This window comes from Corvus moneduloides, chromosome 5 (assembly GCF_009650955.1).
Source record: "Corvus moneduloides isolate bCorMon1 chromosome 5, bCorMon1.pri, whole genome shotgun sequence".
NCBI classification, from domain to species: domain Eukaryota; kingdom Metazoa; phylum Chordata; class Aves; order Passeriformes; family Corvidae; genus Corvus; species Corvus moneduloides.
The window spans coordinates 25,047,676-25,070,394 of NC_045480.1; the positions used below are offsets into that span (position 1 = coordinate 25,047,676).

The 22,719-nt window shown below is 38.1% G+C and overlaps 1 protein-coding gene across 2 annotated transcripts in view; it reads right to left on the bottom strand.

Moving 5' to 3' along the window:
- The window catches only part of KCTD8 (potassium channel tetramerization domain containing 8), a 153,988-nt gene that overhangs the window by 51,031 nt on the left and 80,238 nt on the right, over nucleotides 1-22,719 (bottom strand). Inside the window, exon 2 of one of the 2 annotated variants that reach the window (XM_032109851.1) lies at nucleotides 8,817-10,136. The exons of the other annotated variant lie outside the window; for it this stretch is intronic. Coding sequence (XP_031965742.1) covers nucleotides 9,676-10,136 — 461 coding nt within the window. The 3' untranslated portion in view covers nucleotides 8,817-9,675. Of the gene's footprint in view, nucleotides 1-8,816; nucleotides 10,137-22,719 lie in introns of those variants that run through there. 2 annotated transcript variants of the gene reach the window in all.

Below are 22,719 nucleotides of genomic sequence, written 5' to 3' on the forward strand. Positions count from 1 at the left end.
CCACTGACAGAAAATATCCCTACTGCCAGAAATGGTTCTTTCTTTCAAAAAACTTTCAAAAAACGTAGCTTGTTTTCCCACCTGAATTGCATACTGAACAGCACAGCACAGAAGGTACAGACAGGGTTATTCTCCAAAGAGGAGAATGCACCTTTTCTACCATGCAGCATTGCCCTTGGGTAATGTTAAGTGGACTTGCAATGTTAAGTGTTGAAACAATTCAGGGCAGTGATGGGTCAACAAATTGTTTCAGACAAGTGCCTTCTACAGAGTCTGGGCAGCCCCTTTTCAAGTTTTCCTTTGAGAAATTTTGGGTGGAACATCTGCTGCAAAGAGCAGAAAAGTGCACCTTCAGACACCCACCCCAGTACCTCTGCCTGGTGGATGGACTTGGAAAATTCAGCTATGTGGTATTGAGATAGAGAGACTCTGCCTTGAACCTCTGGAAAGGTCTGGATCTCCATTATTACAGGTAGCTGAGCTTTTGTGCTCCTTTTTAAAATTGTTTAACCAGTCTTTCTGAGGAACATGGTGCTCTTCCATCTACCCGTCTTCCATGAGGTAAGATTCCCTGGCTACCAGCTGCATCAGAATATTGCCCTGCACTGCTAGCACTTGAACAGATGGTAAATGTAAGGAGCCAGTTTTAAGGCATTAATCCTGTAACTGGATACCCATGGACAAGAACCCCATTCATATGAACAGACATTTGACAAAGCAGAGGGTCTTACTTAAACATTAGGCCGCAGGGCCAAGGCCTATGCGGAAACACCCTCAGCCATTCAGGAGCTTTCCTGCTTAGTGGTGCGTGATAAAACTTCTCAGCTATCACACACCAACCAGAATCTTCAGTAGGGGAATAGGTCATACACGAGGACATTTTTTTTCTATTTTGCATTCTCATGATATGATTTCTAAGTTAGTTGATCACACAGTTGATGAGCAAACAATAGTGCCTAGGAATTTGATAAGTCTTACAAATATGAAGGTGTCAAAAAGGAAGATGGGTAACTAGGAGTATTTGTGAAGAAGAAGCATGTTTTAGACATGACTTGATTTAATTCACAGGGGGTTTCATTGATGTAAAAACAAAAGAATATGAAGAGATTGTGATTATACCCCACACTCTAATAAAATTTAAAAAGAACCATTTTAAGGAATACTAACAAGAATTACAATCTCTTTGCATTTAAGTTAAATTCATTTCAATGGTCTCAGTTCTTGTTTTGCCATTTTCAATTGTCTTGGGGCAGGAGACAAGTCTTTATGCTTAACTGTACAGCATTAAACATGCAGCTCATGCAAAATAAATATAGAAGTGAAGCATGACAGGCATTCTGGGATATTAAGTAAATCAGCACACACCTACTGCATAAATAGTCATTGAATATCTGTGGGTGACGGGGGAACCTGAAGAAAATGACACATCTTCAAACCTGTGAGAAAGCATCAACCAGATAATCGTGTAAGCATGTGACAGCTCAAGACCCTTGTATCTTACCAGCTGAAAAGAATCCTTTGACCATTTAATGGTTACAGTAAATACAAGATATGATAATTCTGGACACTGGTCCTGCATAATATTGCAATTTTGCTGAAATTTTCTGCAGTCAAGACCATGATGGGATGTAGCACATACCCAAAAAACATATTTGTGGGAATAATATATTGCACTTGCATAATTGTTAAGGCATAATCTAGGAACTTACATCTATGCTTCCTAAGATTGGCATTGACATGGTGGGGCATTCAGGAGATGAGGCCCTTGATGGCTGCTATGAATGCAAGCAGGATGTCAGCTCCTGAGCACCAGCTGGGAACTATTCAGTGATCTGGGAGCCTCAGTCCACAGGATGTCCATCGGCAGATCATCAAGGTAGTCATGTGGGGATGATGCATTTAAAGCACATAAAGATTGCATTGCTCCCCAGGTACTTGAAGATGGGAGGAAACCACTCAAATCACTTTCATCAAAGCCATGGAGAACTTTTTTTGTCCTGTTCCTTCTCATTTTCCCTCTCTTTCCCCCATGACAGTTTCACTGTGTGTGAAGACTTACAGCAGGACACAGAAGACTTTGGAAAACTTCTGCAGCTTTTCAGAAACACTGATGCAGAGCTAATTTATTGAAAGCTTGTATGTGTAATAGTTCTTCTCATTTCTGTATCCAACAGAGCAGCGTCATTACTTGCCTCCTGCTGAGATGCCTATCACAGATTGGCTCAGACAATTGCTGTTTACCACTGTGTGGGAATAAGACAGACTCACGACGAGTACTAAAAAACAGCTCTTGTCAGACAAACTTGATTGATTATTCCTTTCAAACGCACTACAGAATTAGTGGATGAAAGGAATGGGACAGCATAATAATTCCTGATTTCAATGTCAAGAAACCTTACTTGTAAAATTAATTCAAATTGATTTGGAGTGGAAGTAGGAATCTGTTGTTAAACGTGATGATAGGTCTTACTGAGATGAGGGGAAGGGCATAGGGATCACTGCAGAGATAACATGAATTTTCCAGAAACAGTAAAGAAAAAAAGAGTTACATGCCCAAGTCTCAGTAAATGCCACAGGGAATTTGGGACCTCTGTGTGCTTGTGAAGGTCTCTTTTGCATATTTTGTTTGGCATCTTCTCAAAGTTAAAGTAAGTGGAATGTTCAAGAAATTCAATTTAAAAAAAAAAAACCAACAAAACAAAGATAGATTCAAAAGTAATTAGAAATATAGAGAAAAGTAAAATATTTTACGAACATTTGAAGAAAGCGGCCTGGTTAAAAATAATTGAAAATCTGGGCTATATATTCACAGGAAAAAGTATTGGGGGGGAAAAAAAAAGAAAGAAAAAATTGACATAATTTGCGATATAAAAACAATTAATAATTAATTCTGCAAATGGAAATATCCCATCACAGCGCAGGAAGGAAATCTTTTTTTCATATCTCTGTCGTTCTGTTACTGACCAAAACCAGAATTTGTGCATTTTCTTTCCCAAAACACCATTGAACAGCTGGAAGAAGTTCAAGAAGAGTCATGAGATGTATTTGAAACAACAGTCCTTAAATTGCCAGGGAAGCTTCAGGTAATTGTTCACATAAATTTAGTGACTGTAGTAACGAAAATAGAAGTCAAGCCTACTTTTTTATCAGAGACCAAGAAGGTGCTCTTTAATTTTTCCATGAGGACATTCAGGACTGGCATCATAAAACCTGTGAAAGAGCAACTTTTTTCCCGAAGACTGGTCTTGTTCTGCAAGATGGTGAAAGCAAGCTTGCCCTTGGCAAAGGATACACAAGGGCTCCTCATCCCTCCCTGTCCAGAGATGGAAGCATCACATGATGTCCTGGAGGGGCTGGGGCTTTCAATCCTTTGGGATGCCTCCAAATCCACAGTGGCATGGAGGACTACTTTTATCCCTGTCTTGTTTAAGCTCATTCTTGACTGTATGGCAGGTGTTCAATCACTCAGCAGCCACCTAAACTGCTCATGTCAGAAGCTTACTAATGTAATTTAAATCAGGGGTAGGTATAAATCAGAACAATTCAGGGCCACAGTGCCAGTGACTATTTTGTGCTGCATTGAATCAAAGGCTACCTTCAACCGAAAAACGACACCATATGAAACACACAGTTCACCTAAATAGGAAGAGAAACAGGGAAAAAAGTTTTTAAGGGTTATTGATTGATAGTTTTCACTATTCCTCCTAGGCCAAACTAGCAAGCCAGTAGGGATGAAAAATATTCTATTAGGTGTTGCCTGCAGTCAAAACTTTACATTTACTATGTACAGTATATATTTACGAAGAAAATAATTTTTCAGCAATGTATCCAGAGGAATCTAAGTTTGGAGCACATTATCAATTGATTGGTATTAAATTAATGAATTGCATGCATGTTAAGCAGATAACAGGCAAAGTGATAGTATTTCAGAATTAAATGTTGCTTTGGAATCTGTAAAGATTATTTATTGCCTATTTATGATTTCCATTCCTTTTACATAAATTTAATTAACTTCTTGTTCCTGGTACTCATCTGTTCTGGGGTGACTGCTTGCTAAAAATTACCCTGCACTGTAATTGAAATACTTAACATGCTCAGTGATAGAACTTCATCTAATATGTCTATGAAGGATTATATGAACTAGGGTCTTAGAACTAATTCCATCAAGCTATTTCTACATTTCCTTTTTATAAAGGAAATATAAAGTATATGAAGGAACATAAAACAACATTAACATCGTGAAAAAACAGAGAAATTTTAAAAGGCAATACAACATAGAGACATGGATATTCCCACTATATCCATCTGGTCCGTTATTGTTTTTCACAATTCCTTTTCCTTATTATCTGAGGAGAAGAGATGGCCCAGTAAGAAGAGGAAGAGTCCTTAGGGGAGGAGAAAATTCTCAAATACTTCTGTTATATTCATCACTAACTGTATTGAGTCCATTTGTGCTTTACCCCAATGTGCCTTACACAATTTAATACCTGCAGCTGAGGATTGCCAGGGTGCCAGGCTCCAAACAGATGGGAACACAGTCGCTGCTGAGTTTCTCTTCTGGGCACCATTTTTACTCTGTTTCCTCAGCACCCCATTTCATACTGTCACAAGCCCCATTTCAAAGAAGGAAGAGATTGCCATCTTCTGCTATGGTTCTACACATAAGAGTGCTGGGATTTGGTCCCACTGAAGGGCTGTTTTCTGTGCAAACAGTAATGATCCAGCAGAATAAAACAAGAACCCCAGTTCAGATAGTGATGCGAGGTGCTCTGGTATGAAGGCAAGTACCCACTGCAGCAGCCTGCAACAAGTTGTGTATCCTCACGAAAGGGTGTAGGGTGTGAGGAGGAGCTCTCACAGCTCTCACCTGAACCAGCCTCATGCAGCCCAGCACCATCATCTCTGAACTGGGGTGTCTGATTTAGCTGCAGTTCCAACACACAGCAGCTGTAGGTGGCCAACAGGGTGCTGACAGCATCAGTGGTCCATTTATCAGCAAATAATGTCTTTGTGGCTTGTTTCACTGGAGGACTAGTCTTTGCTAAAGGGATGTAACACCTGACAGTCTGAAACAGAGCACAAGCTGTAGGGCAATGTGACTTTGCCTTCCAGCTTTATGGCATCTTCGTGCCAGCAGTGCTGAAGTTATTCAAACCAGTAACACTGCCAGTGTGTCCAGCTTCCCCCATTGCTTTCCAGTGTAGTTTAGTCTCTTCTGAATTTAAATATATGTCCTCAGAAAAGGAAAGGATAAGCTCTTAAATAAAAGTTACTGTATGGATGTCCATAATAATAATGAAAAAGAGAGGGGCAGAGCGGAAAATATGAAGCAGGCTGAGAACCTCTTCTAGATAACAGATCCTGGAAAAGAAGAAACTACTTGCTGGCCTGTAATATATAAGCTGAAGTAATGTGTGAATGCTATTTTTATGATGAGCCGCACAAGTGGTGCAATCCTGCAAAAACCTAAAGATTTCTTGATAATTTCTGGGCATTACAAAGAGCCTGGTTCAGGACATGAGTCACTTGTAAAAGAAACCCAACATTGCCCTCTTGTTACTAATTTGGGTTTTCCACCTCCAGCAGGAAGTGTATTTTTAAATACCATTACTTGAACAAAGACAGCATTAGCAAGTCAAACGATTTTGCATAAGCACTATTTTTTTTACAGGAGGCCATAAAATTATTCATTTTATGCAATTTATCATTTTTTTATTCATTCAAAGGAAATCAAAGTGAATTCTAAAATTCTATTTCAATAATTTTTATTTTAATTAATTTAATTCTAAAATTCTATTTTAATAAAATTCATTTCAATTATTCTAAGACTTAAAAATTCTTGTTAATGGAATAATCCTTCAGTAATAGACTTCTGCAACATGTCATTCTGACCTTTGTTAACACATTTTAAAGTGTAAACATCACTGTATTGCAAAACTCCGTTCCCCAACATTCAGTTAGAACCATAAAAACTAGTGCATGTAACATTTATGATGAGGGCTTAAAATTCACTTCTCTAGTGAATAAACATGGGCAATAATAACATTACTTTGGCAACGGATTCTAATTAATTACTCTCATGAAATATTAGCTTAACTGGGAGATTACTTAAAAAGGAAGATTTTATTCTTATCAGTTTCAAATCTTTAATCTAGACTATGCCATTCTATATTTCTGAACATGTTAATATTAAGAATTAAACTCATTGGAAAAACATAATGGGATATGTATTTCATGTTGAATTCCCAATAAGACTGTAATGTAAGGAATTGTGTTGATTTAGAAAGAAAATCTGCAAAAGCAAGAATTCCATATTTTAAGAATTGCTTTCCTTCCAGAAATAGACTTAATTTACATGTTAAATTATCTTTGTATTTTTTCCTTATTTAATTTTTAAAATAAATTTTATCAAAGAAATTATCACTTATGTTTTATTATAATAATGATGACTAAAACCTACCTAGTCTTTAATTACATTAAATGGAATTTGCACCCATCTTTGAAAAGGAGGGAAAGGAGGACCCCGGGAACTACCAGCCTGTCAGCCTCACCTCTGTGTCTGGGAAGGTCATGGAACAGATCCTCTTAGAAACTGTGCTATGGCAGACAGGCAGCACAGCTTCACCAAGGGAAAGTCCTGCCTGAACAATCCAGTGTCCTTCTATGATGGAGTGACTGCATCAGTGGACAAGGGACAAGCTACAGATCTATCTGTACTTATGTAAGGCCTTTGACACAGTCCCCACAACATCCTCCCCTCTGAACTGGAGAGACACAGATATGATAATAAGAAAATATAAGATTATAAGAAAGACGCAAACAAACATTTAGTAGGACCTGTTGTGAAAGCGAAAGTGTTAATGGTTTTAAAATAAGAGGGCAGATTCAGACTAGTTACGAGTAAGATAAGGACTTCTGATATACAATTCTCTTGTAACACCTGGGAGCTTCCAACCAACTGTAGCCACCTAAACACCCACAAGCTTCCCCGTTCCAATGAATGTCTCAGCTTGTGTTCTCCCTAGTTGTCTGAAAACTGTAAGATAATAACTGTACAGATAGGGTTGGAGCTCTAACTGGGTGAACTGGAAGCAAAGTGTGACGGAATTAGAATATGACTGAGGGATTCACGTGACCTGTGGCTGGTCCCCTCTCTCTCTGACTACAACACACTGGAATTTTTCACTCTGAAAGAAGGAGAGTGTAATTCCAAAACCAAAACACTTTGTCTTAAGATGCCACTGTGGTTACCAAGTAACAGTAATGTCATTCATCTGCCACATCACTCACATGCCTCATGAACACATGGAAAGTGGTTAAGGTTATCAAAAATCTTATGTTACACATGTATCAAGATACATATTATCACAATACTCTGGTCTCCTCAAGAACAAATCAATATGTTTTGAGGAATTTTAGGCAGTATAATAAAAGATAAAAAAAGCTCATAAAAATATTTATATACTGACAAATTAAAACCAATAGACAGGTCAAAAAAATCACCTAAGCATACCTCAGGCAGTTACTTCCTGGAGTACTGAGAATAACTAGGAAGGCAAAACAAACCTCCAAGCTCAACAGAAAGGTTTACTGGGAACGCTCAAGATGCTATCTGCATCTAAAATGTATAATCCCAGATGGAAACAAAGCTCTCAGTATTAGTCTAACTTTGGACTAAGTAAAACTAGAATTGTACCCACCAGAGGATTAATGGTTAAACAGTTGGAATTTCATCAGGTAAAGACTAGGAAGCCAAAGATTAGAAAAGATAGAAAGTAAATACTAAACTCGTCTAAGAAGCATTAAACTTTCAAAAGAAAGAACAGATCTTTTGGACCAGGAAAAAGCAAGCAAGGAACATAAAGGCAAACCTGAGAAGCCAAGTGATTTCATACTGGTCTGCATCACTTCAGACTAGACTTATCCAGGGAACACTCTTTCAGGTTATTAAAATGTTGTAAAAAGATGTTGAAGCCAGGTGATTAACTGAATAGGAGAACAACCAGTTCTAGATAGGTTAAGAAAAAAATTGGTGAATGAAGTTGCTGAGCTACTATTACAAGTTTTTTAAAGTGGCTTTGTAGAGGACTAAAAAGTAATACAGGTATCAGGAATCACCCTGGAAATTATAATACAAGAAGTCCTCTTTAGCTAAACCAGTTAAAACTACCATAAAATGTAAAACATCTCGTCTGACACAACTGTGCAGTTAGTGCTACAGAACATGTATGGAGATTAACCCTTCTAAATGTGTACGTGTGCATTTGTGTGCTCACAGCAATAATTTCAAGTCTGTAAGAACTCAGCAGCTCTTTTGTGAATGCCAGCAGGCCTTACCCATTTCAGCTATAGCTGTCTGAACCACAGTTGTCTTCTTGGTGTTCCTGTTATGAGAAAGGAATTTATTTTCCCGTATCTGGGCTGAGATAACAGGTTTGCCATACAGAGCTGACTATTCACAGAAACTTTTCATTTGTAAATGTAGCACACTCTGCTGTGGTATTTTAAATCTTCTATTTCTAAGCTGCTTTTTGTGAACTTGTCAAATTGGAACTGCTTTCCGCTCTGTTTGTAAAACCACTCAATTTTTTAGTTCATCCCCTGCTGCTTCTTAGTGTAAGTCTCTTAGAGTCTGTATGGCAGTTCCAATTAAATGGCACTACCCCGAATATTTCTTCCCACTCTTCAAATATGTTTTTTGTTTTGTTTTGTTTTGTTTTGTTTTCCAGCAGAGTAGTTATGAAAATATTGAACAAAAAGTAAAAACTTGCTTGATTCTATTTAAAAAGGAGAGGAGATAACAACAGCCAAGAAAATCTACCAGATGGTTCTTTTAATAAATACATTAAAGTCTCTTTTATTTTTCTCCATTTTTAGCTACTAACATAACAAAAACTTTCAGACCATCAAACCAGTTTTCACAATCTGCCATAAATTTGCATTTCACAGAAATAATCCTGACAAGCACTAATAGATGAATGTTGTTGGTGCAATAATAAAACTATATAAGGCATATTTACACCATCCTTACATACAGAACACTGTACACACAAAAAAATCACAGATCCAGAACAAAGTAAATTCAATCCCTTAGACATTTTACGTTTATAGGCTCGGTATCAAACAAGTAATTCTCCAAGCAACAGACAACCTCTTGTTCTTGTGTGATTTATTTGTAACATTGTGCTCATGCAAAATAGGTATTTGCTTTATTGCATTAACATTGAGAGAACGTTGGGAATTAGTTCCAAAACCAGTTCAACTGAATTTTAAACCCTGTTTCTCTTTGTCCTTAGCAAGTCTGAGTCATTTTTAATGGTGACATAAAATGAGGTGTTAACTGACGATTGAGATTTTTATCTGTTAAGTTCCAAAACAATAATGAAGCTCAACTGACTAAGGTTTGAAAACCATCTTTCTTGACCATGCACTTATTTTCTTTGCTATTATGAAGTGGTTTAGATGAGACACTTTTTGCATTTTTTAAGTTTCTATCTTTTTATATATATTTTTTAAAGAAAAACATGTACTATCCAACATCCACTGTTCACAGAAAGAAATAAGCAGCAGGAATAGCTCTGGTGGCAGAGTCGGCCAGGAGGAGGACATCAGTAAGTTAGCGGCAATGTAATAAACATCAAATGCTCCAGAGATATGTCAGGAAAGAGTTGATTACTATAACCCATATTTCTGTAACAGTTCAGACTGCCAGGGACGTTTGCGCTCTGGAAAGTAATCTGGAATGTGGATTTTTTTAAAATCTTGAATACATTTTCTCATTTCTTCCTCAACACTCAGCTTCTCACACACCTTCTTTTTGGAAAGATTTGTTTCTCTGGACTTGCTAATGAGAGTTTGAAAGAGTTCACTGTTCCTGCGTTTGTCTGGTGGTGGCATCCACTGCACTGGGGCCTTCTTAGACGGACGATCCAAAGTCAGAGTATTTGGCTGGTGAGCTGTGGATGGCTGAGTGCTGGTGGCATTTTCTTGAGGGGTGCTCGCTTCCGAGTGGCTGTCACAGCTTGAGGTGGACAACTCGTTACAGGAAGTCCCACTTTCACTGCCCTTGTCCAAGACTTTGTCGTGCTTCCTTTCTTCATGGTCTTGTTTGGGGGAAACGGTTCGCTGGGGGGGCCCTAATACAAGGCAGGAGAGAAAAAGTATTAAGCAAGCACTGCTTTACACAGAAAACTGATCAGACACCATTAGAAAAATGCGATTCATAGTCTCAGCTGACAAAAGTTGGTGTCATTTCCTTGTAGGCAAAAAAGCTATACACAACTGGTACACAAATTGAAGGTCTGGTCCTCAGAATTCCCACTCCTAAATATGTTTACAGCAAGAGTAACTTCACTGCCTGCCTGAGAATCCAGGTAAGGAAACATGCATAATGCTCACAGATTAGCTGCACTGCAAATCCTTGCACACAAGTTTAAATGAGCTAGCTTGCTATTACACTGCAAGAAGTTTATGATGATAAATAAGATTTTGTTGTATAAAGGAAATACTACTGTACAATTTGAAAGCTCTCCACTTGAATAAAAATATTTCAGGGCTTAGATTTTAATTTTTTTGGAAGCTCTTAATTCACCTTCCCTGAACAGTCTACTGATATTGGCATCTGCAGATGTCAATTCTGCAGAAGCCCTGGACAGAAAAAGGAGTATTAAACCTAGGATAACAGAGAGATTTCTCACTACAGAGTCTTTACAGTTTTGGGTTTTTTTATCCTGTAGTGATTTCACCACCCTTCTTACTGTCAGTTGTTACCCCAGACTTGCCTTGATGCAGGCTCAGAATTCAGCTGTACACCTCCTACCACACAGGCTGGCAGGGAAAAGGAGGTTATGAAGTTATGGGTAAAGAGGCATTCTGCCATTGCAGGGGGAGAGGCCCACCAGCCTCTTGGCAGGCACTGCTCAGCAATTCACACGCCTGAAAATCAGATCTAGGCTCTTATTCCCTCCATATATCATTTTTGCTTTGAAGTCTTAAGCAGAATATGAATGTGAAAATTAAGTGGTAGCCACTAAATCTGTACAAACATTTTCAGTTTTGAAGCCTTATTTCAAAACTCCAGCTGTGAAGTGAAATGATACTACGCTGACATCATACAAACACCACAATCTTAATTTAGGACACTATCTAAAGATGACAGAAATATCTACGGAGCTCAAGGGATGTTGGATTGGACCAAAGGGAAAAATTTCAACGATATTTAAGGATCTCAATGAAAATGTAAAGTGGGGATTCAGTGGCAGTTGTGTGTTTGCTACAAATCCTGAAATTGTTCAAACAGGTTAGGTATCTAAATATCTTATGAAAACTAGATTATCTTTACAGTTTATCCAGACACCACCAGCATCAGTTAACAGCCTTTGCCAGTAATAAAACTCAGGGTATGACAGCTCTACCTTGAGTCATTGGGACAGAGTTGTAAGATTTTTGATTCACTTAGCATTGTGTTGTTCAGAATTACAAATTAGAAATGCAATTACAATTACAAAGAATGCAGAAGGAATATGAACACTCCAGTGGTCTTTTTGACAGTGCAGTTCTTTGACTCAAAGGAACCTAAGAAGATTGCAATATTTTATGAGATGGGGGAGGGGGGAAACCAAAGCAATACACAGAGGAAAATAAAGATTAGTCTAACAAAAGCAGCATTCAACAATGCTTTTCTTTTGTTTTAGCCAGCATCCCAGGATGCTGTGTCCTATTTCTATAGTCCATCTAGAGAAACCCATGAATAATCAAGAGCCAAAGAGAGACAACAATCCTACAGGCTTGTACTTACATTATGCAGAGTGAAAAACACAAGCAATTTTCTACTTCATTATATTCAACCCAAATATTTAACACATGGCTGCAGCGATTTCCCTCCTCTTTCTCTTTCAGAAATATGATCACCTTCTTAAATAAATTTACATGCCTTCCTTCTATTGTTGTATCTGGCATTTCATTTCATACCTCAAATGATTATATGAATATGCTAAATTGAGAGTCAGCTGGCATTATGGAACTACTCTGGCCTTGCAGCATGCAATTAGAAAACTGAGTAGTTAATCAGACAGTGATTTCAGTATTGTTACTCTGATTTTCAGTAACATGATTAACGTCAATATCTAATCTAGTTTACAATCTTGGCTTCTTCAAATATAACAACTCACTCTAAGACTAAGAAACTAAAGCTTATTGTTAGCAATACTCAGTAGTCTTCAAGTCTCTTTCCTGCCCATTTTTTTTGCTGCAACTTCGTATATCAAGATGTTATTTCTTGTTGGTTACTTTGTACTTAGCTCTTTATTGGTACTCCTTGCTTCTCATGGGCTCAAACCCGCAATGTACTAAGGATCTATTTCAAAAAATCCCACTGAAATACACCTTCAAGAATATAAAAAGATCCATTTCCTGCTATAAGATTATTCAGGAGCATGACAATAGGCAGATATTTAAATGCTTTTTTGGATTACAGCCCTGAGGTTCAGTACTTCACAGCACTGAGTTCTGTATGCTCCACTGAATTGCCTAAATTCACAATGACTTTAATCGAAACACAAGTTTCTCCCACACCTTTCCTTTTACAAATTAACAAATCCTCCCTCACAAAGAATTCTTTATATGCCTCTGCACTGCTTTCTCAGTAGTATGTTATTAACAGATGCAACAGTTCTGCTACAGGAGAGGTTTTCCTTACTGTATTTTCTGCCTGCTGAAACCCAGTAGAATTTTAAAATATATAGAAAAAGATCTACAAAATATTTGTTTAATTTTCAACATCAGGGATTATCAGACAAATTTAGCTAAATTTCTAATTCAGAAAACATCTCCTTATTGCCCTTTGTGCTGCCACACTCTCCACTGTACCTCCTCAGCCATTCCAGAATACCTTAAAGACATTTAAGTAGTTCAGTCTACATGAAACTACTTATTTTCCAGGAGTGCAGAATAGTTCTTAAAAACTCAGAGAAAGTATATTTGCTCCACTGTGCACATAGAATCATATTTAGGTTGGAAAAAACCTTTAAGATCATCAAGTCTAATTGTTAACCTGACACTGCCAAGTCCACATGTAACACTAAAAAACATCACTGACTTACAACCGGTCTCTCATGCTCCTGCCTGCTCCAGGACCTCCACCACCTGCTGATTGCCCAGCTCAGAGAGGCTGAAGTGAGTCACTGCATTTTGGTCCTATCCAAATTATTTTCCTCTGCAAAGATATGGCCAGTTGCCTTCTCCACTGCCCAGCTCTCCAAATAGCCCCCAGGTAGCACTTCTCCTCCAGGCAGTTCCAGTAGACATTGAACTTCCAAATTCTTTTTCCTTTAATGCTCTTATGTGGCTGCAACTCTCATAGAAATATAGAAAGTGAGCTAGCCCTTTACCTGGGCTTACTCATCACCTTAAGTATGGTGGTGTCATGGTTTAACCCCAGCCAGCAATCAAGTACCACGTAGCCACTTGCTCACTCCCCCACAAGCAGGATCCGGGAGAGAATCAGAAAGGTAAAAGCCAGAGAACTCATGGGTTGAGATAAAGGCAGTTTAATAGGGAAAGCAAAAGCTGCACACACAAGTGAAGCAAAACAAGGAATTAATTCCCTGTTCCCTATGGGCAGGCAGGTGTTCAAGAATCTCCAGGAAAGCAGGACCCCATTGCATGTAACAGTGACTTGGGAAGACAAACACCATCACTCCCAATGTCCCCCCTCTTCCTCCTTCTTCCACCCACTTTATATACAGAGCATGATGTCACATGGTCTGGAATATCTGTTTGGTCAGTTGGGGTCACCTGTCTTGGCTGTGTCTCCTCCTAGTCTCCTATGCAACCCAAGTTCCTCAGCAGCCTGGCTGCATGAAAAGCAGAAAAGGCCTTGGCTCTGTGTAAGCCCTGCTCAGCAATAACAAAAACATCTCTGTGTTATCAACCCTGTTGATAACAAAGCACAAATCCAAAACACAGTTCAAGCCACTGAGAGGAAAATTAGCTCTATCCCAGCCAAAACCAGCACAGGTGGCTACTAGACTCCCAAGTCTAGTAGACTCGAAAGAATATGTCAAAGATATTTCTCTAATCAGGAAGGCATATTATATTTACTTTGACTGTACTTATTCCTCATCTGTGTTGCTCTTGGCACAGATTTTACCCAACAAGAGAGAACCGACAACTAAAAGAATCCCTTTCAATCAGAAGAAAATATGCATGGAAAATTATCTAGAAACTTATAAACTTAATTCTCTGAAGTGAAAATTGCTTTTATCAGTCATGACAACCAAAACAGAAACCAGAACAAATTCTCTCTGAATTCCTGATCAAACAATAACAAAGCAACAGAGCTCCAGTCAACGAATGAACATGCCAAACACCACGGCAAACCATCCAGTGACCACAAACTGTTGGCTGAAAATTGTAACCATGTATTTACATAAATTGCTGCAGATATTCATAAAGCACAGTCTGAATAACTATTTGAAGATTCTTTTAGCTCTACCTCCTGCATCAGAGAAAAATACTACACTGGAAACATGAAAAGCAAAAAATAATGATATTCTACTTGTCTATATTTGAATTTTTGTATACACTTATTTTCTTAAATATTAGTACAACAGCCTTAAAACAAAAGAAATCATATTCAAATCCAATTAACCTGAGTGCTCCATAACTTGGCTGCACCAAGAGCAAATCCTGCCTCACAAACCTAGGGGCCTTTTATGGTGCAGTGACTATATCAGCGGACATGGTAAGAGCCATGGATGTCACCTATCTGGAGTTCTCTTAGGCCTTTGACATGGTTTTTCACAGCATCCTTCCCTCTAAATTGGAGAGAGATGGATTTGATGGGTGGACTGTTTGATGGGTAAGGCATTGGTTGGATGGTTCCATCCAGAGGGTGAAGAGGTGGGGGTCAATTGTTCAATATTCAGATGGGCATCAGTGACAAGTGGTGTCCCTCTAGGGTCTACTGGGACCAGACCTGTTTAATGTCTTCATCAATGACACAGATGAAGATGAAATAGAAGATTCATAGATTAATCGAGTGCACTCTCAGCAAATTTGCAGATGGCACCAAGCTGAGTGCTGCAGCTGACATGCCTGAAGGATGGGACACCATCCTGAGGGACCTGGACAAGTCCTAGAGGAGGGCCCATGGAAATCCCATGAAGTTTAACAAGGTCAAGTGCAAGGTGCTCCACCTGGGTCTGGGCAACCTCCAGTACCAACACAGGATGGAGGATGAACAGATCACAACCAGCTCTGCTGAGAAGGACTTGGGGATGCTGGTGGATGAGAGGCTGGACATGACCTGGCAATGTGCGCTCTGATTGCAATTGGATTTACATTTTACGGGTTGGGATAGCTACTGGATGCTGTATGATTACTTGTGTTACTGTTCCTGCTGCTGTGACACTAAAAAGTTTTTAACCACCTTGGGACCCTCACCACCAAGAAGTCCAGGTTGAAGAAGGACCAACAGGATGATGCTGGATCCATGGGTGGTGACCATCTTCTGCTTGATCTCTCTCTCTCCTCCCCGTCTCTTTTCTATTTATTTCTATCTCTCTACCTCACATTTACTGTTAAATAAAATCTGTATTATTGACTTTGGTATGGACTCATGTGCATCTTAATTCAGGCAGAGGCATCTCTCATTGGATCTTAACATGCTTGTAGCTCAGAAAGTCAATTGTATCCTGGGCTGCATCCAGAGCACCGTGGGCAGCAAGGCCAGGGAGGGGATTCTGCCCCTCTGCTCTGCTCTGGTGAGACCCCACCTGCAGTGCTGCATCCAGCTCTGGGGTCCCAGCACAGGAAGAACATTGACCTGTTAGAGCAAGTCCAGAGGAGGGCTCAAGGATGATCAGAGGGATGGAGCACCTCTCCTAGGAAGTCAGGCTGAGGGAGTTAGTTCAGCCTAGAGAACTGAAGGTTCTGCAGCCCTCCAGTCCAAAAGGAACTACAAGAAAGATGAGGAGAGGCTTTTTAGCAGGGCCTGTTGCAATAGGACAAGGAATAACTATTTTAAACTAAAAGAGGGTAAATTTAGACTAGATATAAGGAAGAAAGTTTTTTGCAATGAGGGTGATATGGCACTGGAACAGGTTGCCCAGAGAGGTGGTGGATGCCCCTGTTGCAGTGGGGATCCTGCAACACGCATATATCAAACCAGGAGTCCCGTGGAAAGGAAATATATACGGACAGACAGATTCTTGCTAGCTGTTTCAGAGATGTTTATTTCTCCAGCCGCATGGCCGGAGCTCTGCCCAGGAACTGCTCCAGTCACGGGACCAAGGGTCCTTCTGCCCGCGCAGGGAACACAAACCAACCCATGGGAACGAGGCTGAGCAGGGGCAGGGAAACCCCGTGTCTGTGCCCTCAGGGCCCCTCTCCCAGGGCCACACGGCGGGGGAGGGACCCCAACACCTCACCCGTTTTACTTTAATAAAAGGAGAATGAAAACAACTGGATAAACATAACAAGAACAGTTTCAAAACAAAACAAGCCACCCTCCTGAGCCTTTAAATGTCTAAACAGATTCTGTGGAACATCTTAGGGCTGACAGAAGGGAGACAGAACTCTCTGAGCATGCTTTGTGGGGAAACTGAGGCAGGAGAGGGTTTAACTTCTTCCCTCCCCCTTTTCATCCCCCACTCGGCATTGGAAAGGGATTTTTGGGGAAACAATTGGCAAAAGCATGGTTTTGTGAGGAAACCATGGATGAAAAAACGGATTGGGAATACACTGGGGGTAATAGGATATAGGATAAAAGGGAAAGGTGGGATTAGGAAAGGGAGAATGTAGGGGGGGCTTACAATGGAGATACTGTCTAACATGACTACGATTTTTTGCATATATACTGCCTTTTACAGGAACACCATCAGGCCCAGTGACCTGCGATGCTTGTAACCCTTTTCTACCTTGTATAATTTTGAATTGCACCACCTCTCCATGCTCCATCCCTGGAAACATTCAAGGTCAGGCTGGATGGGACTCTGAGCAATTTTATGTAGTTGAAGATGTCACTGCTCATTGCAGGGTGGGCTTGGACTAGACGGCCTTTAAAGGTCCCTCTCAACCCAAATCATTCTTTATGATTCTCCTCTTTCTTCGGTCAAATACCTGGTTTCCTGTATGCACATGTGAGATGCATGAATTAACTTCCTCACTCAGCTACTTTTTTCCTACAGCATTTCAAAGATAATTTTTTTTGTTTATAATTCAGTTTATTTTTACTGCAGAATGTAAAAGAAGTTGTGAACATATGCATAGATTGCTGCAGTTAGCTATTTTAGTAACTACTGTGTTGAAATGAATAATGGAAAATCTTAGCTCTGGAGTACAATGGCTATAGCTGGATGCAACACATGTAGATAAGAGTTGAAGCTGATATAAAAACAGAAATTTGGGAAAAAACCATAACCAACACTTTATATGTGTTCAGTATGTACCATCTCAATCAAGAAAGATGAAATCTGCTGAAAAGATGCTATCTTGTACTGTTGTTTCATAACATATGCATAAAAGAAGTGAACTGATTTGAGTTTTATCAATTCCCTTGCTAGCACTATAAAATAAAGCCTGTTTGCTGATTTAAGTAAAAACCTAAACCAATTAAAATATCAAGCCAACAAACCCAAAATCTTGAGTCTTTTGGTGATGTAATTTTAGTGAAAACAAAGTTCTTCAGGGTATTTTATCTTCATACTTTCCTATTTCTTCAAATGTACTTAAACTCAGATACAGTCTATTGAATTAATGAAATAACACAATTAATTAAATCAATTCCTTTGAAATTATATAGCCATAAACAAAACTAACTCTTGCATAAACAAAAAACTTTTTGTAAATACTTTATATTTATTGAGAACTTCAACAAACATCTTTAAAAACATTTTTTCTTTCAAAAACATCTTCAAAAAATTGAAGCAAATTTGTTAACAAAATTATGATGTCAAGTACTGAAACTAAATAAATTTCATTTTTCTAGTTGATTTAATATAAAATGAAAACAGGAGGGTTTTAAACTGATACTATATTGGATGGCTCAGGAACATAACAGCAATGAGAACAAAAGTTACTTTTATTTGTATCTGCACAAAGAATTACATCTAATTCAACAATATTATTTGCAGTTTGATTCATAATTTTTGCAATTTGTGATTTGTCCTTGACTTTACTTAAAAGCAATTTTTTCCACACTCTTTCACATAGTGAAAAGTCCTTATTTTTAGGGGCTACACAGGACCTTTAGTCTGGAACACAGATAGGTTAAAATCCTGAATGAACTTCTCCTCCACCTGCTATCTCAAAATTACCTCAAAGACAGAGTGAAAGTAAGATGAAACATATTGTGTTTTATGATTTAATCTTTAGAATCTAAGTAAAATTAACTATAATTAATATACAGTCACAGAAAAAAGTACTCATCAAATCTCACACTGATGACTTACTCATCTAATATATCTAGGTTTTTTATTACCTTTCACCAAGACTGGAAGTATTACACTAAACTGAAATCTTAGAGAAAAGTCACCTGTGAAATCTGATGACAGATTATGGCTACTGTGGGAACACTTTCATTACCATAAGTTTGAGTACTTAATATCACATTTCAACGGTAAATGATTACCTTTTATGTCTAATTTCACTTTATTTATAAAAAAGATTACTTTTAAGAGATCTGAAAGGATAGCTCTAAACCCCTGACATTTTCAGTGGCATATTAATGGTATTTCCAGTTTTAGAAGAAAATCCTGTTCTTAAGAGCTCAGCTTGACACATGAATTCACTTCAATACCTGCACAGGATTCAGCTTGACTCTTACCACTAGAGCTGTGGCTTAAAACTGGACCTTTATGGCCGGCAAATTCACAAGGTGCTTCCTGACTGCTGCACTCCGTCCTATTTAATGCAGTACAAAATCAATTGCTTGGACCTAGCAGTGAGAGTTTATGCGGATTTAACTCCATACAGTTTGTCAAGGAAACTTTACTACTAATTTTAGTTATCAAAATTTACATCTAAATTAGTTCTGGGGGATGGAAGAGGAGGGGAGAAGGAAGGTCATGTCCCATTAAATGTCAATTTTAAGGCTAATATGCAGGCCTACACGTGAATTAAGTGGAGTGAAGTCCATGGCTGTCCCTCTGGCCATGGATGAATTTCATCCATTATGAACGTACCAAACAAACAACACTAATAACTGAGTATATAATGTGAGAAATATCTAAGTGCTCTTGACAAGCTCTGCTCTAGACAGCTTGCACTTATGGGAAAAACTGAAGAGTTCAGCACAGAAATTTCTGTGGAATAAAATTTTGTGTAGGAGTCCTTGTGCTATGTGGCTTCAAATTGCTTCAAGTAAAAAAAAAAAAAGCCATTCAGTTTCCAATTTGGGTTTCATCTGGTACAAAATTTCAAACCAGTTCTTGAATTAAAGTCTTGATCCAAAGAATGCTTAGTATATAATAGCAGAGTATTTTTGAGAAAGGAGGACTGAAATTCAGCCTTTCCTATTTTCTTTCTCCTTTGGGATGAGTAATGCATTGCTATGGATAGCCAAATGCTCACACTTTCATGTTTTTTGACCCAGCTGAGCCTTGACCATAGTCAATGCAAATTAGAATAGCTTCAAAACCCCCCAAAAAATGTCCCTTTCACTTTCAATTTCTTCAGGGTAAAATATTCATTTGGAAGAAGTAAGCTAACTTCCCGCAGGCATAAGGGAGAATTAGTATCTGTGAGGCTTTGACTTATTACTGTGCTAAGTCCTGAACTCTGGGGTAAAAGGCCAGCATTGTTGACATGTCAACTTCCATACTTTGAGCAGAACCTGAATTTTATGTGATTTAAGAAAGCCAAGCATGTTGGCTTGCAAACGTGACTGCCACAGAGGGGCTTGCAAATCTCAGCAGGGCTTCCCTGACATGAATGGCACTTAGGTTACTCATATTTTATCAAAACACTTTTGTAAACATGCCCTATCCTCTGGAAAAACTTCATATCTACAGGGCACGTAAATTGGTTTGGCTTCACTAATAAGATGATTCTGAGCTGTGAGTCCAAACCTGAAAACAATTTTTTTAAAAGTTTTAGACATAAATGTTGACCCCATTTAAGTCAAAGACAACATGGTCTGTGACCTTAAGTTACACAAAATTAATTAAAAAATAAATCCTGTTCATTCTAGTCAGAATGAAAATAAGACCTAAGAGGAAAAGCAATTTAATGGTGAAAATAAGGTTAAAAAATACCGTCTGTTCTTAAAGAAAAAATTTAAAAAAAGATTTCGATAACTTTTCAGTACTTTACCCAGAAAGCATATTTTTATTGGCATCCCTAGACAATTCATCTTTAGATGAAACCAGGCAAAATTACTGCAGATAAAACTTTAGTCCCCAAATATTTGAGGAAAAACACTTGAATATTATGTTCTAAAGAAAATCTCACCACAGACTTAATTATCAAGTTTGATAGAATATAGAACCCATAATAATAAACTAAAGAAATTATGAGAAAATGAAAAAGAAATGATGATTATAAGAGATGAAGGCAAAATATACTCCTTGATTACTTGGAACTGTTTTACTACATTCAGAATTTAATAGGACATGCAAATTATCCCACAATATTTCCTGCCCTCTACTGCCAAGCCCATGAGGCATCTCACATGCTTTGATTTCAACACAAAATTTCAAAGTGTGAACTGTACACTGAAGTCTTCTTGGTAATGTTTTGGAGTACTAAGTTTATTAGGAGTGTTTATTTTCTATTTCATGGATATTTCAATAGGAAGAATATGTCTGTGATTGCACTCTTGATGAAGACTTATTTAAATCTCCTTACCTGCCATGGAAAGATAAAAAGACACTGTGTAGTGATGGCATCTGTATTGGGCATAGTTCCCACAGGGGAAATTACCCTTTAATGGTGTTAAGCTTGATGGTGTGTGAATGGTTATGTGGTACTTGAAGTGAATGAACCAATTCATCTTTCAGATTAGGGCCACATGCTTGTAAGTGAGAAGTGCTTTGTCTCAAAAGACAAAAAAGAACACAACAACATAAAAATATTTTACTGTCACATTTACTTCCACCTGATGTTAAACTAACTTCTAGAAAGGGTGCAGTAGAATGAGTGACATAAATCAATGAGGAAAATTTCATTGCTCTTTTCCAGTCAAGCTGTATTTTAAATACTAACATTATTCATGACATTAAAAGACTAATTTATATATATACATAGGGAACTATTTTTGTTATATGGAATGACATATAATCATCTGTGAATAATAAATCATCTGTGCCCAGCTTGAATTCTTTTGATATTTCACCTGAATCTTGTTTTGAACAAATTACCAACCCACATTCTTTCATATGTTACTTTTCCAGTTGAGTTTTGTGCTAGGCCAAACAGTACTTAAATAGGAGAGAGACAGGGAAATTCTGACATAGGCAATTGGATTCCAGTAAAACCAATGAAGTGACCACAGCTTTTTATTAAATATATTAATCTGAAAATTCTGGTCTTTTCTAGGCAGATAAGCTAAAGATGACAGGAAGGACCACTACTTTTCATATCCAACTGCAGAGTCCAATACTGAAGATGGTATTTTTCTTTGTGAAGTTAGAGATGGCTATGACATTAATGCACTGCTGGACATAGAAGAAAATGAAAAATTTGGCATAGAAAAGTTTGGAATAGATAAGATACAAGCTGAATCTGTAGCAAAAGATTCAGTCAGAAAACCACCAATACTGCCAATATCCACCCACCAAGTATTATGCATGACAGATTTATCCATTTCTGGGTTATATCACTAGGTCAATATTTTGCAGCCAAAGATGTCAAAGCTCCTGTTTACCCCTGAAGAGAGCACTGTTTAACAATCAGATTGCACAGTCTTCTGCAAAATCCTAGAAGAAACATTTAAAAGTCTATCCCAGCTAAAGGAATACTGTAAAGTCACCTGACAATTTCCCAGCAGGCAACACAAACTTCCAGAATCAACCAGATGCTTCACACTCTCCATGTTAAGTTCTCGGTAAATCATCACATTCTTCAGTGGTAGTCATGTGCTATATCATTCTCCTCTAACAGCAGAGTAATAGCAATAAAATAAAAACATTATACTTGTAGCAGTATGACTGAGTGATTTTGTCATTTCAAAATGAAAGTAATTTGATCTAAAATATTTTACATGTAGAATGGTTGATTTTTTTCTCTCTCCACCTATAGAAATATTTTTACCTTGCTCAAAATCTGAAAATGTAGGTACTTAAAATAATTTTGATGCTTGAAGGGGAATCTCAGAACTGAATGCATTTGTATACATGACAAATGAGTACAGCTTTTATAAAAAGCATGCTTCTTTCATAACTTTACTTGTTACAGTGAATAGCCCCAATTGCTTTATTTCAGTAACATCTTGGCAACATCTGGCAGATGTGCTTGTCATTCATTTATAAACTGTAGAGTCGGTTCATGCTCAGCTCTGATCTTATCTTTTTTGACTCATTATTTTTGAGTGGTTCTCAGTTAAGAGCTAAAATATTTTGTTCTGACCATGAAAAATGCTTATTAGTTACCTATTAGATGCAGTATTTTCCCTAAAAGAAATAGTTAATTGATATTAAACTCCACCAAATTATAAATTTGGCCTTTGAAAGTCAGTAAGACTTACCTAGTGATACTCTCAATATATCCCAAAAAGGAGTT